This window comes from Arachis hypogaea, chromosome 16 (genome assembly GCF_003086295.3).
Source record: "Arachis hypogaea cultivar Tifrunner chromosome 16, arahy.Tifrunner.gnm2.J5K5, whole genome shotgun sequence".
NCBI classification, from domain to species: domain Eukaryota; kingdom Viridiplantae; phylum Streptophyta; class Magnoliopsida; order Fabales; family Fabaceae; genus Arachis; species Arachis hypogaea.
The window spans coordinates 19,350,440-19,365,125 of record NC_092051.1 but is presented as its reverse complement, the minus strand read 5'-3'; the positions used below and the strand labels follow the sequence as shown (position 1 = coordinate 19,365,125).

At 32.5% G+C, this 14,686-nt stretch overlaps 1 protein-coding gene across 2 annotated transcripts; it reads right to left on the bottom strand.

Annotated features, from left to right (window-relative positions):
• Positions 1-7,983: 7,983 nt before the first annotated feature.
• On the bottom strand, positions 7,984-14,313 carry LOC112758380 (ammonium transporter 2 member 4). 2 transcript variants are annotated; one of them, XM_025807045.2, is made up of 4 exons: positions 13,828-14,313; positions 10,293-10,885; positions 9,003-9,288; positions 7,984-8,916 (listed from the first exon to the last, which is right to left on the bottom strand). In XM_025807045.2, exons 2-4 carry the CDS (start codon positions 10,857-10,859, stop codon positions 8,327-8,329), a joined length of 1,443 nt encoding a protein of 480 aa, XP_025662830.1. In that variant the 5' UTR covers positions 10,860-10,885; positions 13,828-14,313; the 3' UTR covers positions 7,984-8,326. The 2 variants fall into 2 exon arrangements, 1 of the variants encoding a protein (XP_025662830.1); XR_011873964.1 differs by lacking the exons at positions 7,984-8,916; positions 9,003-9,288; positions 10,293-10,885 and adding an exon at positions 11,883-13,634 and having other exon boundaries at positions 13,828-14,303.
• Positions 14,314-14,686: the final 373 nt, after the last annotated feature.

Sequence of the window (14,686 nt, the reverse complement as noted above, 5' to 3'; positions counted from 1 at the left end):
ACAAAGTGCTTAGGGCCACGGCCAATACTCATAAAGTAGCTGTGTTCAAGAATCAACATACTGAACTAGGAGAATCAATAACACTATCTGAATTCTAAGTTCCTATAGATGCCAATCATTCTGAGCTTCAATGGATAAAGTGAGATGCCAAAACTATTCGGAAGCAAAAAGCTACTAGTCCCGCTCATCTAATTAGAATCTGAGCTTCACTCAAAAACTCTGAGATATTATTGCTTTGTGACTTATTTGTATTCTATTTTATTTTTCTATTTTCTTGAGGACAAGCAATAGTTTAAGTTTGGTGTTGTGATGAGCGGATATTTTATACGCTTTTTGGGGTTAATTTCATATAGTTTTTAGTATGAGTTGGTTAGTTTTTAGTATATTTTCATTATTTTTTAGGCAAAATTCATATTTCTGGACTTTACTATGAGCTTGTGTGTTTTTCTGTAATTTCAGGTATTTTCTGTCTGAAATTGAGGGACCTGAGCAAAAAATCTGATTCAGGCTGAAAAAGGACTACTGATGCTGTTGGATTCTGACCTCTCAGCACTGGGAATGGATTTTCTGGAGCTACAGAAGTCCCATTAGCGCGCTTCCAATTGCTTTGGAAAGTAGACATCCAGGGCTTTTCAGCAATATATAATAGTCCATACTTTGCTCAAGAATAAATGACGTAAACTGGCGTTCAACGCCTGTTCCATGTTGCAGTCTGGCGTCCAGCGCCAGAAACAGGTTACAAGCTGGAGTTCAACGCCAGAAACAGGTTACAACCTAGCGTTGAATGCCCAAAACAGCCCAGGAACGTGAGAAGCTTAAGTCTCAGCCCCAACACACACCAAGTGGGCCCCAGAAGTGGATTTTGCACTATCTATCATAGTTTACTCATTTTCTGTAAACCTAGGTTACTAGTTTAGTATTTAAACAACTTTTAGAGATTTATTTTGTACCTCATGACATTTTAGATCTGAACTTTGTACTCTTTGACGGCATGAGTCTCTAAACTCCATTGTTGGGGGTGAGGAGCTCTGCTGTGTTTCGATGAATTAATGCAACTATTTCTGTTTTCTATTCAAACACGCTTGTTTCTATCTAAGATGTTTATTCGCACTTCAATATGATGGATGTGATGATCCGTGACACTCATCACCATCCTCAACCTATGAACGCGTGCCTGACAACCACCTCCGTTCTACCTTCGATTGAATGAACATCTCTTGGATTCCTTAATCAGAATCTTCGTGGTATAAACTAGAATCCATTGGCAGCATTCTTGAGAATCTGGAAAGTCTAAACCTTGTCTGTGGTATTCCGAGTAGGATTCAGAGATTGAATGACTGTGACAAGCTTCAAACTCACAAGGGCTGGGCGTAGTGACAGATGCAAAAGGATCAATGGATCCTATTCCAGCATGAGTGGGAACCGACAGATGATTAGCCATGCGGTGACAGCGCACCTGGACCTTTTTTAGTGAGAGGACGGATGGTAGCTATTGACAACGGTGATCCACCAACACACAGCTTGCCATAGGAGGAACCTTGCGTGCGTGAAGAAGAAGACAGGGAGAAAACAGAGATTCAAAAGGCAAAGCATCTCCAAAACTCCAACATATTCTCCATTACTGCAGAACAAGTATTTAATTCATGCTCTTTTATTCTTCGCAATTCATACTGATAATTATAATTGATTTCCTGACTAAGATTTACAAGATAACCATAGATTGCTTCAAACCAACAATCTCCGTGGGATTCGACCCTTACTCACGTAAGGTATTACTTGGACGACCCAGTGCACTTGCTGGTTAGTTGTGCAGAATTACATAGTGTGAAGTAATTTTCGTGCACCATAAAGCCAGGAGGCTCAACACTGGTACTAAGTTAAGTACAGTGAAGTCCAGCTAAAGACACTAAAGAAGCGCTTGTTGGGAGGCAAGCCAACCATAGTTATTATTTGTGTTTTCTTTAATTTAATTTTGTTTTTCTAGTTATTTTCTGTAGGGTCATGATCATGTGCAGCAGTCAGAACAGAGACAGAAAATGTTAAGCAGTGAAAACAGCACACTCTGGATGGAGTGTTACTAGCGTTGAACGCCAGCCAGGGAGTAGACCCTGGGCATTCAACGCCAATGCAGAGGGCAGGAATTCTTAAATTCCTAGCCTCTCAGGACCACAGGCTCTCCACCTACCCCACCTATCATATTTGCTCGAGAGCGAGCAAAACTCTTAAGTTTGGTGTTGCAAAAGCTTTACTTTTTGACTTCTACCACTCCTAAAAAGAGCCATGAAGGAAGAACAACAAAGATAAAGGAGTGACATTGAAGAGATCAAGCACCACATTGGATCCTCAAAGAAGAGTACTAGTCGCCACCATTAAAGGTGGATTTGTTCTCTTTATCTCCTTTTCATGCATTTTTTCTGTTTTCTGTTATGTTGTGTTGTCTGTTCTCTTATTCTTGTTGCATGATCATTTGCATTGATGTCTTAAAGATGTAAAATGTTCCATATATCTCTCACCTTACATAAAAGAAAATTTTATTTGAAAAGAATTGAGAGATACATGAATTTCAAGTTTAAAATAGGAATAGTTCAATTATTTTGATGTGGTGGCATTGCTTTTTGTTTTCTGAATATATGAATAAACAGTGCATATTTGAAGTTGAAATTTTAGAATGTTGGCTCTTGAAACAATGATCATGAAAGTGAAGTATTGTTGGTAATCTGAAAAATCTAAATAAATTGATTCTTGAAGCAAGAAAAAGCAACAAAAAGAAAAAAATAATAATGCATGCGAAAAAAAAGAGGCGAAAAAAATAATAAATAAAAAGCAAAAAAATCAATTACTGCCCAAAAATGCAGGAAAAGGATGGCAGATTGAAAAAGCCAATAACCCCTTAAACCAAAAGGCAAGGGTAAAAGGATCCAAGGCTTTGAGCATCAGTGGATAGGAGGGCCTAAAGGAATAAAATCCTGGCCTAAGCGGCTTAACCAAGATGTCCCTAACCATGTGCTTGTGGCATGAAGGTGTCAAGTGAAAAGCTTGAGACTGAGCGGTTAAAGTCGTGATCCAAAGCAAAAAGAGTGTGCTTAACAATTCTGGACACCTCTATCTGGGGATTCTAGCAAAGCTGAATCACAATTCAAAAGGGTTCACCCAGTTAAAGTGTCTGTGGCATTTATATATCTGGTGGTAATACTGGAAAACAAAGGGCTTAGGGTCACGACCAAGACTCTAAAAAGTTGTGTTCAAGAATAAAAAATAACTAAACTAGGAGAGTCAATAATATCATCTGGATTCTAAGTTCCTAAAGATGCCAACCATTCTAAGTTTCAATGGATAGTGAGATGCTAAAACTATTCAGAGGCAAAAAGCTACTAAGTCCCGCTCATCTAATTGTAACTGAGCTTCATAGGAAACTTAGAAATTTATTGTATCTTAATCTTCTTTTTATCCTACTGTATTTTTAGTTGCTTGGGGACAAGCAACAGTTTAAGTTTGGTGTTGTGATGAGCGGATATTTTATACGCTTTTTGGCATCATTTTCATATAGTTTTTAGTATGTTTTGTTTAGTTTTTATTAAATTTTTATAGGTTTTAGTGTTAAATTCATATTTTTTTATTCTACTTTGATTTTTTGTGTTTTTATACAATTTCAGGTAATTTCTGGCTAAAATTGAGGAGCTGGAGCAAAAGTCTGATTCAGAGACAGAGAAAGTACTGCAGATGCTATCCGGATCTGATCTCCTTGCACTCAAAAGAGCTTTTCTAGAGATACAGAATTCCAGATGGAGCTTTCTCAATGGCTATGGAAAGCTGACTTCTAGAGCTTTCCAGAAATATATAATAGTTTATACTTTATTTCAGATTAGAAGGCTCAAAACTGGCATCCAACGCCAGCCTCCTGCCCCCTTTCAGGCGTCCAGCGCCCAAGGAGTAGAGACCAGCATCCAAACGCCCAAAGAAGGCCCCCTAGCCAGTATTCAACACCCTAGAGGCCTCATAGCACGTGGATCTCATCAAAGTTCAGCCCAAACACTCACCAAGTGGGCCCCAGAAGTGGGTTTTAGTACTAAAAAGACTGTTTTACTCTTACTAGTCATTAGCTTAGTATTTATAGTAGAAGATCACTCTTTGTTAAGGATCTTCACCTATCATTCACATTATTTTTGTTTTTTCATTGTATTTCCTTTCAGTATGAGTTTTTAAACATCCTAGGTTGAGGGGAGGAGCCCTGCTGAGTCCTATGAATTAATAAAAGTATTACTGTTTCTCTTCGATCCGTGTTTTGATTTATTTCTAAGATGCATACTTGTTCTTCAACATGGTGAATAGGATGATTAGTGACAATCGCTCTGTTTATCATACTAGGACCGCGTGCCTGACAACCACCCGTGTCTATTTGGGTTCGTGTGAATACGTGACTAGAAAGCGCGAACCGCCAGCTTGATTATGCATCTCTCAGACGGCTAATCCACGACTTCGTTGAAACTTCTCGAGATATCAGTTCAGCCAATTTCCGGGGAGATTAGGGTCTTTATGGTATAGGCTAGAACCCAAAGAAGCAGCATTCTCTAATCCAAAAAATTCGACCTTGTCTGTGGCATTTTGAGTAGGATCGCCAAGAAAATGAACTGATAGAGCTTCATCCTCCGTCAAATTGGATGACCATGGCCAATTGCGTTTAATCTGGAGCAGAAGAGATTGACGACCACGGCCCATGGCGTTGAACACATTTAGCCTGCCATAGAAGAAATCACTCACAAGCAAAGGAGACAGTAATACCAGAGTTAATTCAGAAAGCTAAGGCTAAACAACCCCTATCCTCAACTATATTCCTATTATTGATTCTGTTTGATATAAAAAGTAATTTATACCATATTCCTGTTACTAATTGCCCTTGTCTCAATCCAACAACCTTCTTGATTCCGCCTGACTAAGACTTGCAAGGTAACCATAGCTTGCTTCAAACCACAATCCTCGTGGGATCGACCCTAACTCGCTCAGGTATTATTTGGATGACCTAGTGCACTTACTGGTACAGCTGTACGAAGGTGTGGTGATTCGTGCACCACTTCTCTTGGCGCAGCTCTCCCTCGAGCCCTCTCTCTTTCCTCTCTGTTTTGTGTGTGTTAAGTTAAAGGGGAAAGGGGGGTTAGGGTTAGGATTTGCAATTGAGAATTAAAATTTTTGATTTGGGAATTTAGGGTTAGATTTTTGGAAAGGAAAATAGATAAAATAAATATTTTGATAAAATTGAATGATAAAATAATAATTTTAAAATTAAATGTACTTCATTAAAAATATTTAAAAATACAATTTATCAACATATTGTTGAGTTTTAATAATTATTTTTAATTTAAATTATAAAATAAACATATCAATTATACTTTATGGAGTACAGTTTAAATTCGAAATATCAATTATTTAATTTAAATTATTTAACTTTTCATTATTTTTTATTACCAAAAATTTAATTTCAAATTATATAAAATAACCAATTATAATAAAATTCACAAAAATATTAATTAACTTAACTCTAAATATTCATAAAAGTAATTTAATTACTTTAGATTAATTTCTAAAAATAAAGAATTCAAATTAATAAAATAAATCATAATTTATTCATAATAAAATTTACTTAAATTAAACTATATAATTCTTTCGTTACTAAATTTTAATATCTATCATATAAAATATTAAATTATAATAAAATTACATAAGAATCTTGATTAACATAAAAATCAGCTTACCTCCAAACAAATACTTTGCAACGACGGCGAAGTGGTGCGGACGCAATGGACTAAAGTGTGTGTAAATTAGGTTACTTTTTATTAGTGAGAGTTAGAATTAGGGTGTGTGAGACAAATGACGAGGGTTAGAGTTAGGATTTAGAAAGTATGTGTAAATTAGGTTACTTTTTATTAGTGAAGGCTAGAATTAGGATTTTTATTTTTTACATTTGTTTTTATTATTAAATTTTAATTATTTTTATTTATGTTTAACAATTAATTTTTTAATTTAAAAAATTAATTTTTAGTCAACATTTAAGACTTGATTATTAGTAAAAATTATATATTAATTTTATAAAAAATATAAAATAATATATACTATTTTTAAAAATTAATCATTTAATCTTTAATTTTTTATAAAAAGTAATTAATTAATACAAATAATATTTAAAAAATTAAATTTTTAAAACAAAATAAAATTATCTTAAAGATTTTAACATTTTAAAATAATTTTTTTTAGTTACAAATAATATTAAATTTTATGACAAATTAATTTTTTGTTATAAAATAATTAGAATTTTTGAAACAACTAGATATTTTGTTACAAAATATTTTGAACTTTTGCAACAAAATACTAATTCGTTACAAAAGTCAATATATTTTGTAAAAAAAAAATTAAGTCATTATAAAATAACAAAATATTTTGTAACAAATTATATTATTGTTACAAAACATTATTATTAAGTTACTACTTTTTGTTACAAAAAATAATTTTTTATAACAATTTTAAATTTATTATAAAATTTTTGTTATAAATATTCTATTTTCTTGTAATGTGTCTTATATCCTAGTTGATTATCTAGCAGTCAATATCAAACCAACATATATCAACAAAGCCAATGAGGGAATAAAGAGGCAACTAGGGTTTGTGTTTATAAATTAGGGAATAGAGTTGCTCTTTGTCTAATCCTTGATGATGATTTAAGAGGAGCTTTGAATCTCTTTGTTTCTGTTATATAATTTTCGGGTTTAATGCTCCTTCTCATACCAAAGAAACAAAGTGATCCATAAAATAATATTTGATTAGTATCCATAAAATTAAGTTGGGTCGATTTAGTGGTTAGTTCATTAGTCCATTTAAGTAAGTATCGCAAGTTCGAATAACCCGTTTTATACCGCAGCGGATTAGTCTTAACCTATCGGATTGAGGGATACTATGAAAAACCAAAAAAAAAATTTCTAGATTATTATTTATTTATTGAGATACAAAATTTTTATAGACATGAAAATACACAGAAGCATATAAAATATAGAGTAAAATATCAAATTAGTCCTCTACGTTTGGGCGTAATGCTATTTTGGTCTTTAAGATTTAAAGTGTCCTATTTGAATCTAAAAAAATTTTATTTAGCTTTAATGTAATCTCATCGTAAGGTCAAAGTTAAATAATTAACGAAAGGTCCTATGTGACAGCAGTACAAGAACAAGATCGATAATATAGAGAATAAGTACAAACTCCAAAGGCACAAAATTAACCGTGGATGCATCAATACATTTATTTATTATTCTCCTTAGTTCTATAGAAAATATTTCATTTAAATTGTAAGAAAAATAATAAATAAATATATTGATACATTTACGGTTGATTTTGTACCTCTAGAACTTGTACTTATTTTTCAAATTATCGACATTGTTCTTGACTTCTTGTACTGCTGTCATGTAAGACATTTTGTTAATTATTTAACTTTGACCTCATAGTAAGATTATATTGAAGCTAAATGAAACTTTTTTGAATTCAAATAATATACTTTAAACGTTAAAGACTAAAACAGGATTACGCCCAAACGTAGAGACTAATTTAGTACTTTAACCTAAAATATATATATATTCGTTGTATTTCTTTGAAGTTACAAAACGAAAACACACAAATTATGAGACACTTTTTTCACTTTGTCCAAAATTATTTTTTGAAATTTTAACTTTGTCCTTTGTCCTTTGTCCTAACCATAATCCTTCTTGAACCTCCTTTCTTTTTCTCCTTATTCTGCCTCCTACTTTCTCATCCAATTACTGCCTCCCTTCTCTATCCTTCTCACCTCCTCTCTTAAAATATTATGTCTTGTGCATCATTATCAACAGTATAAAAATTATCTTTTTGTTGTGTTTCTTTTTGTGTGTGTCTTTGTCTCTGATTTTGATAAAGATACTAACCACATAAATACTAACTAAGGTCTTAACAAGGAGGGAAGATCTAATGGATCACTCAAATTCCATCATCCGTAGTATTTTTTCAGCTGATAAATAGAGAACAAGAACTGCAATTTCAACACTGTTTTACATAAGGAAACAGAGGAGCAAACTAAATGTTGTTCACATTTATAAAGATATCACCCGTACAATACACATCACACTCATTTAATCTTCTTTATAAATCACCGTGGTCATCGTTATATTCCAACTCTACATGATGATATCCTTTATCCTATCTTTGATTTTCTTTTTTTCCCCTTACAAGTAGAACTCCATGTGGAGTGTTCTTTATTTACATGTATGGAAATATAATAAATTGAAGAATCAAAGTGAGGTTAATGCCTTTCTACTCAAACCATTTGAACTTCACTAGAAGCCTTCTTGGTTGATGATTCGTCAATGGAGGACGAAAAATCTTTTGTGTCATAAACTTTGTTTTGCTTTACATTCTCAAACTTGGTATCCTTATCCTGATGGGAACACCACAAGGCAAATGCCTCTTCTCCATGCATGCTTTTGTCACCACCTACTTGCAATGCATCCTCATCATCAACCCTTAATGGCACTATGCTCCTCACAACCAAGCATATCACGGTTGTACTAATAACATTAAATACAACTACAAAAATAGTGGCTTCAAGTTGGATCCCCAACTGAGTCAAACCAGCATGGGCTAAACCATTTTTAAGGCCATAAAAGAGTCCAGTGTATTTCTTCCAATCAGGCACTCCATAGAAGAGGCGACACAATTTAGGAACAGCAAATAAGCCTGTTAGAATTCCACCAAGAATTCCGGTTATGGCATGTGTGTGAAAAATGGCCATTGGATCATCTATTTTGTTTAAGAATTCGAACTTCTTGTGAAGCACCATCAATGTGTACCAGGGTACACTTCCTGAGAACAAACCCATCAAAATTGCTGCCCAACCTTGCACTATTCCTGAAAATTATTATCTAACAGTTTTCAGTTATCAACTTTATAAAACATAACTGCAGGTGAATTGAATCTTGGGCGTTAAAGTATACCTGCGGCGGGTGTAATGCAAACAAGGCCGGTGATCAAGCCTTGAATGGCGCCAAACATGGTTGGCTTACCGAAACATAAAGTGTCGAGGACGAGCCATGTGATGATGCTAGTAGCAGCGCAGACATGAGTGTTTAGAATTGCGAGAGATGCAAGTGTGTTCACAGCAAGCGGAGCACCGCCGTTGAAGCCTGACCACCCCATCCAAACCAAGCCCGCACCTCCCAATGCTACAATCATATTATTTGAAGCAAATGCTTCTCTTTCCTTCTCTGATCTTGGACCCACCTAATTTAATTGTGACCAAAATATATTAATATTCACAATAACTATTTTAAAATAATATTAATACAAAAAAACTCTCTCTCTCTCTCTTCCCCTACCTTTTCATATTTTGGATAATTTATGTAAATATTTGGATTAAGTAAGATTTTGACTTCTACTATATAAGTGAAAAATTTTTTTTGTCCGGAACCTTTTTCTACATACAAAATTGTCTCTAAAATTTAACTTGATTTTAAAATCGTCCTTACTTTACGGACTAAAATCGTACAAAAGTGATGGTAGAAGAGGAAACAGAAGTAGATTATGGGGAACTTCTTCTTTTCTTCCCCTTTTTCTTCTCTTTTCCTTCATAGGAGCAAAACACTCCATTTCTCTTATTTTTTTTATTTTATACTTTTTTTTGTTATGGATAATTTGATCCAAAATTTTAATATTTAAGTAAAAAGGAAGATTTTAAAATTTGATTTTAAATTTTAGAGATAATTTTGTATACAAAAAAATATTAAAAATGAAAAAAATTTTCAGCCTATACTTTAAGAACCAAAATCGTACTTAACCCTAAATATTTTGAATGATATTATTGGTAAGATTTTGAATTCTTTTTTTTTTTTAATTTTAAATGTTTATTTGAATGCTTTTAGAATTTTTTGATATATGATAAATTTAGGATTTTTATTTTAACAATTCATATATTTTTATTTTTGAATTTTTAAATAAAACTTATTATAAAATTAAAATTAAAAAAAATTGTATTGATTTGAAAAAAATTCAGTATCATCATTTGAATTAATATTAGTTAAAATCAATAATTTTTGGTTTTAATTTATTTGTTGATTTAATTTTTTTCATAGTTTACATTTTTATTATTAACTGACGTTTCTTAAAGCATATTTTTTAACCGTTGTCAAATGAACAACTTTAGAAAAAATTGTTTTTACTGTGTTTGTAGGAGTATACTAGTTTGTACAAGGTGGGTTATTAATGAAAAAAAAGATGTAATGGCATACCCAAAAAGCTGCGGTAATGCCAGCAACACCAGCAGAGACATGAATAACAAGGCCACCAGCAAAGTCAATAACTCCAAGCTTAAATAACCACCCATTCGGGCTCCAAATACTGAAAGCAGTGATCGTGTATGAAAATGTAAGCCAGAGAGGAACAAACAGCATCCATGCACGGAAGTTCATTCTTCCAAGCAATGAACCGCCAATAAGAACCAGAGTAATGGCCGCAAATACTCCTTGAAAGAACACCATCGTTGCAGTAGGGAACGCTCCCAGAAACGACTTCCCTAGAAGGAATTTCTCGTCCAACGCCACCGCCGGCTTGCCCAAGAAAAACACCCATTCTTCGCCGAACGACATGCGGTAAGCCCAGCTGGCCCAACAAACGAACACGGCGGAGAAAGCGTATAAGGCCATGAAGGCCGAGTTGATGGCCCATGACCTGCTCACCATGCTTCCGTACAAGATTACTAGCCCTGGAATTGTTTGCATCCCCACCATTGTTGCCGCCATCAGCTGCCATGCATTGTCTCCCTTGTTCATCCACTCAGGACTCGTCTCGTCTCCCATTATCGATCACCTCCCTTAGCTTCTTTCTATGCAATTAGTTACTAATTAATGTCACTTATAATCAACCTTATTAATTAGTTTCATTCTAATCTTTGTTTCTTGATATATATATAGGACTGGATAGGCCGGCTAAATAATCGCAACACATACATGAAAAAGTCAGCTATCAAATCATTCTAAAAGTGAGTGATGTGATTATTTTGCTTAACTAATTTTAAAGTTTAAGTTAATGATGGCCTTGCGCATTCCTCTCCAATCGTGATTATTTTGTCATAAGATTTTTAAACAATCTAGAGTTAATTAAGGACCGCGAATGTACATTACATGACAAATAATATCATCAGTTACATTCTAACGCACAAGATGGAATTGAAGTAGAATTATGTTTCTTAGTTGATTTAGTGCAACTTAGATAATATCGACAGATACCACCACTTCAATGCATGCCAAACCAATATCCACGACAGTTTGCAGGCCACAGTTTCTTTTTTACTCATTGTTTTCTAATACATCTCAAACATTGGCAAATGTCTCAATGATATTAATGCTGCCCTGTAGGTTAATTGAGATGCACAACAGTCTTGGGTTTAAATTTTTTATTTTAATATGTGAATGTATGAAAAATGATTTCATTAAATTACTAATTCTTTATGCCATGAAAAGACCAACTTTAACAGGGGTAAGGTAAGAGATGATGTTGATGAGAAATTAAATGAGTGAGGAAAAGTTTCCATACTTCTAGAAAGCAAAACAAGTTGGGCAATAAGACATTAGTATACTGTTTAAAAAATAGAAAATGTCTTATAATTTAATTAATAAAGACACAGAAAATGCATGTGAGAGTTTATACGTGATGATTAGCGAGTAACCATTTTTTAAGTATACTGCTAGTTAGCCGAATGCTATTGCATATGCACCTTAATATGTTATTTTAATTTGTCCCATCCGTTATACTTCGAATACCTTCGAACTAACTGTTTCAAATGTCCAAGTACTTAATTATATAATTAAATGCCCCATCAATAATATAATATAACATATCATTAATATGGGAAGAGATTTTCTAAATACATTATGTGCTCATTGTTCTGAAAAGAGTCAAAAGGCCAGGCATTGCAATAATACATTGTTACACTCCATGCACACATGATCAACAACATAAATTAATTGAAACATTATCCAATACAATTCCGATCTCTTTCCTCGATTGCATTGCTTCTGCTAGTTCCTCATAATCCAAAAAACTTCTAATTTTGTTAGTAACTCTTGCTGGGGATACTCTTTAATAATATATTTGTTCTTCAAAGCATGATTGAAGGGACATTAAGGACGGATGAGATTAAATTAACTCAATGGGTCACCATTAATCGTTCCTAATCCACTACCAAGCCCAACCCACCACTCTGAAATCCTTTTTTCTTCATTACTTTCGTCACAAGGTCAACAACATTGGAAATATCTCTCCTTACCATATTATCCAAAATCCCACTTCCATAAGATCAGAAATATTATTCTACAATAATGACCAATAATTTGGAAACAAGCTAAGCTAGGGAGGAAAAAAAATTGAATCTCCTTCTAATGAGTATAATGAAGTAACATCATATATAATAAACCTTCTAAATATCTTTTTTAAATATTAAATAAAAGAAAAATAGACTTTCTTCATCATAATAATTAAACTGATGAGTCAATAAGATAAATGCCATAAATATATTAAATTTTTTTGTCTTGCTTAATAATTAAGAAGATTTACAGATATAAAAAATATTAAGGGACTAATATTTTTTTATTTATTTTATCGTGTATTTAAATTAATAGTAACTAATTTTTCACTTTTTATCTCTAAAAGTGATCATTTTTAGTATTTTTGATAAAAAGAAATATTAAAAGACCAAAATTTATTATTTGTAATGTTTAAAAGTGTTGACCATAATTATATTATTGAATTATTAGATTAAAAGAATTAAATTTATAGCTAAAAATATTTAATAAAAGTTTTTCTCTTTGATGAATATTAAGCGATCAATATTTTTTTTACCTTATATTATATTTGAACTGATGATATTAGTCAATTTTGACTCTACCATTCCTAATAAATATTAGAAAACTCCATTACAAGCTAATAATATAGATTGTGCTGGTTCACATTCTTTCTCTAGCAAACTCCCATCACATTATTGGTTCCATCGAAACCAAATCGTGGCTTGAGCGAAGGAAAAGCCACCCTCTATATATGTTACCTCCATGGGAGCTAGCAAAGCAAGGACCAATAAGGAGTAGAAGGAAATTACGCTAGCTGGAACTTCAGTAATGATATGATCGATAGTCATTTTTATAAATAAAAAAAAAAGGACAGTAATTTAATTAGTTTCTTAAAATTAATGTTCACAAGCTAGCTCTTGCTTTATTTAAGATGGCTTAATAATTAATTAAATTAATTATTGCAGAAACTTATACATTGTTTACGCTAAATTAGAACAATGATAGGAAGAATCTAATACACATGTATTTCAATGGATGTTGCAGTAATGATGACTAATGAATTGCTTAATAGTATAACTTATATATATAATATACTATACAATAATCATATCTATAATATAGCATGAATTCAATGGCTCCAATAATACAATATTATTGTTGAAAACAATTTGTGACTTGCAAACCTCTCTGGGACTAAGATGTATATACTAATTATTATATATGATGCATTGGAAACAAATAACAAGAAAAATTATTCCCAATTTTTTATATCAGTTTGTTTCTTCAGATCTGGAAATTAAGAGGAACACGACCTTAATTAATATATTGTAATTCACCAGGTTAATTGGTAAGTGATGAATTGAAACGAAATTAAAAGGAAAAATGATTACTGTGATTCATAGATCAGATCAAGCTACACAGATCGAAAAACCTAGCTAGAAATATATGTCACAGAAAACATGGATAATACTTGAATACACACCTGATGATGAATACTTGAATCCTGCAAATTCTTGAGCCGTTCAGAAAACATGGACAGCGACAACGCATAATTTGAAATCTCTTATCTTATCCATCCATATATATCAAATATTTATAACAAAAATTAAAGAAAAAGAATGAAGGAAACCTTGTTCTAGCTAGGGTTTTGTAGTGGCATGGAATCATCTATGAGGGAAAGAAATAATTAGGGTTTATATATATATGCTACCATTGCAACAGATGAAGCTCCCACATGATCTGATCTTGCCACCACACACAAATATAAGGAAGAAGGAAGGTAATAAGTTCAGATCATGCTGGCAGCTTTAACTGTTGCAGGTGCACCAGATTCGCCAACAAGAAGAGAGAACAAATACACTTGAATTCTGCGCTGCTTATTATCTCTCTTCTTTTCTTAACTTGAGGCTCTAAATAGGGATAACACACTGCTGGGAGCTTCTCATACAAACTTTATATAAGTAGAAATAAATAGGAAGATATATATCCACTTGTTCCTTATAATTTTTCTTTATTTTATTTTTTGTCCCTCTTTTAATTATTACTATTATTACTAAAAATTTAATTTTAATATATTAACTATGTAATTATTTAATTACATTTATTTTTTTAATGACTATTTATTTTGTCAATGTATAAAATAATGACTATGTTACGTGTATACTAAAATTAACTACTAAAATTGGCTACTAGTATAAAATGTATATTAGAATACAAATACACATTGAAAATAAATTAAACCACACAAATATTTATACACAAATACATTAATAACTGATTTTAATGACTAATTTTAATATAGGGGGTGTACATGGCCCAGTGCAACCTGGACCTAAATATTT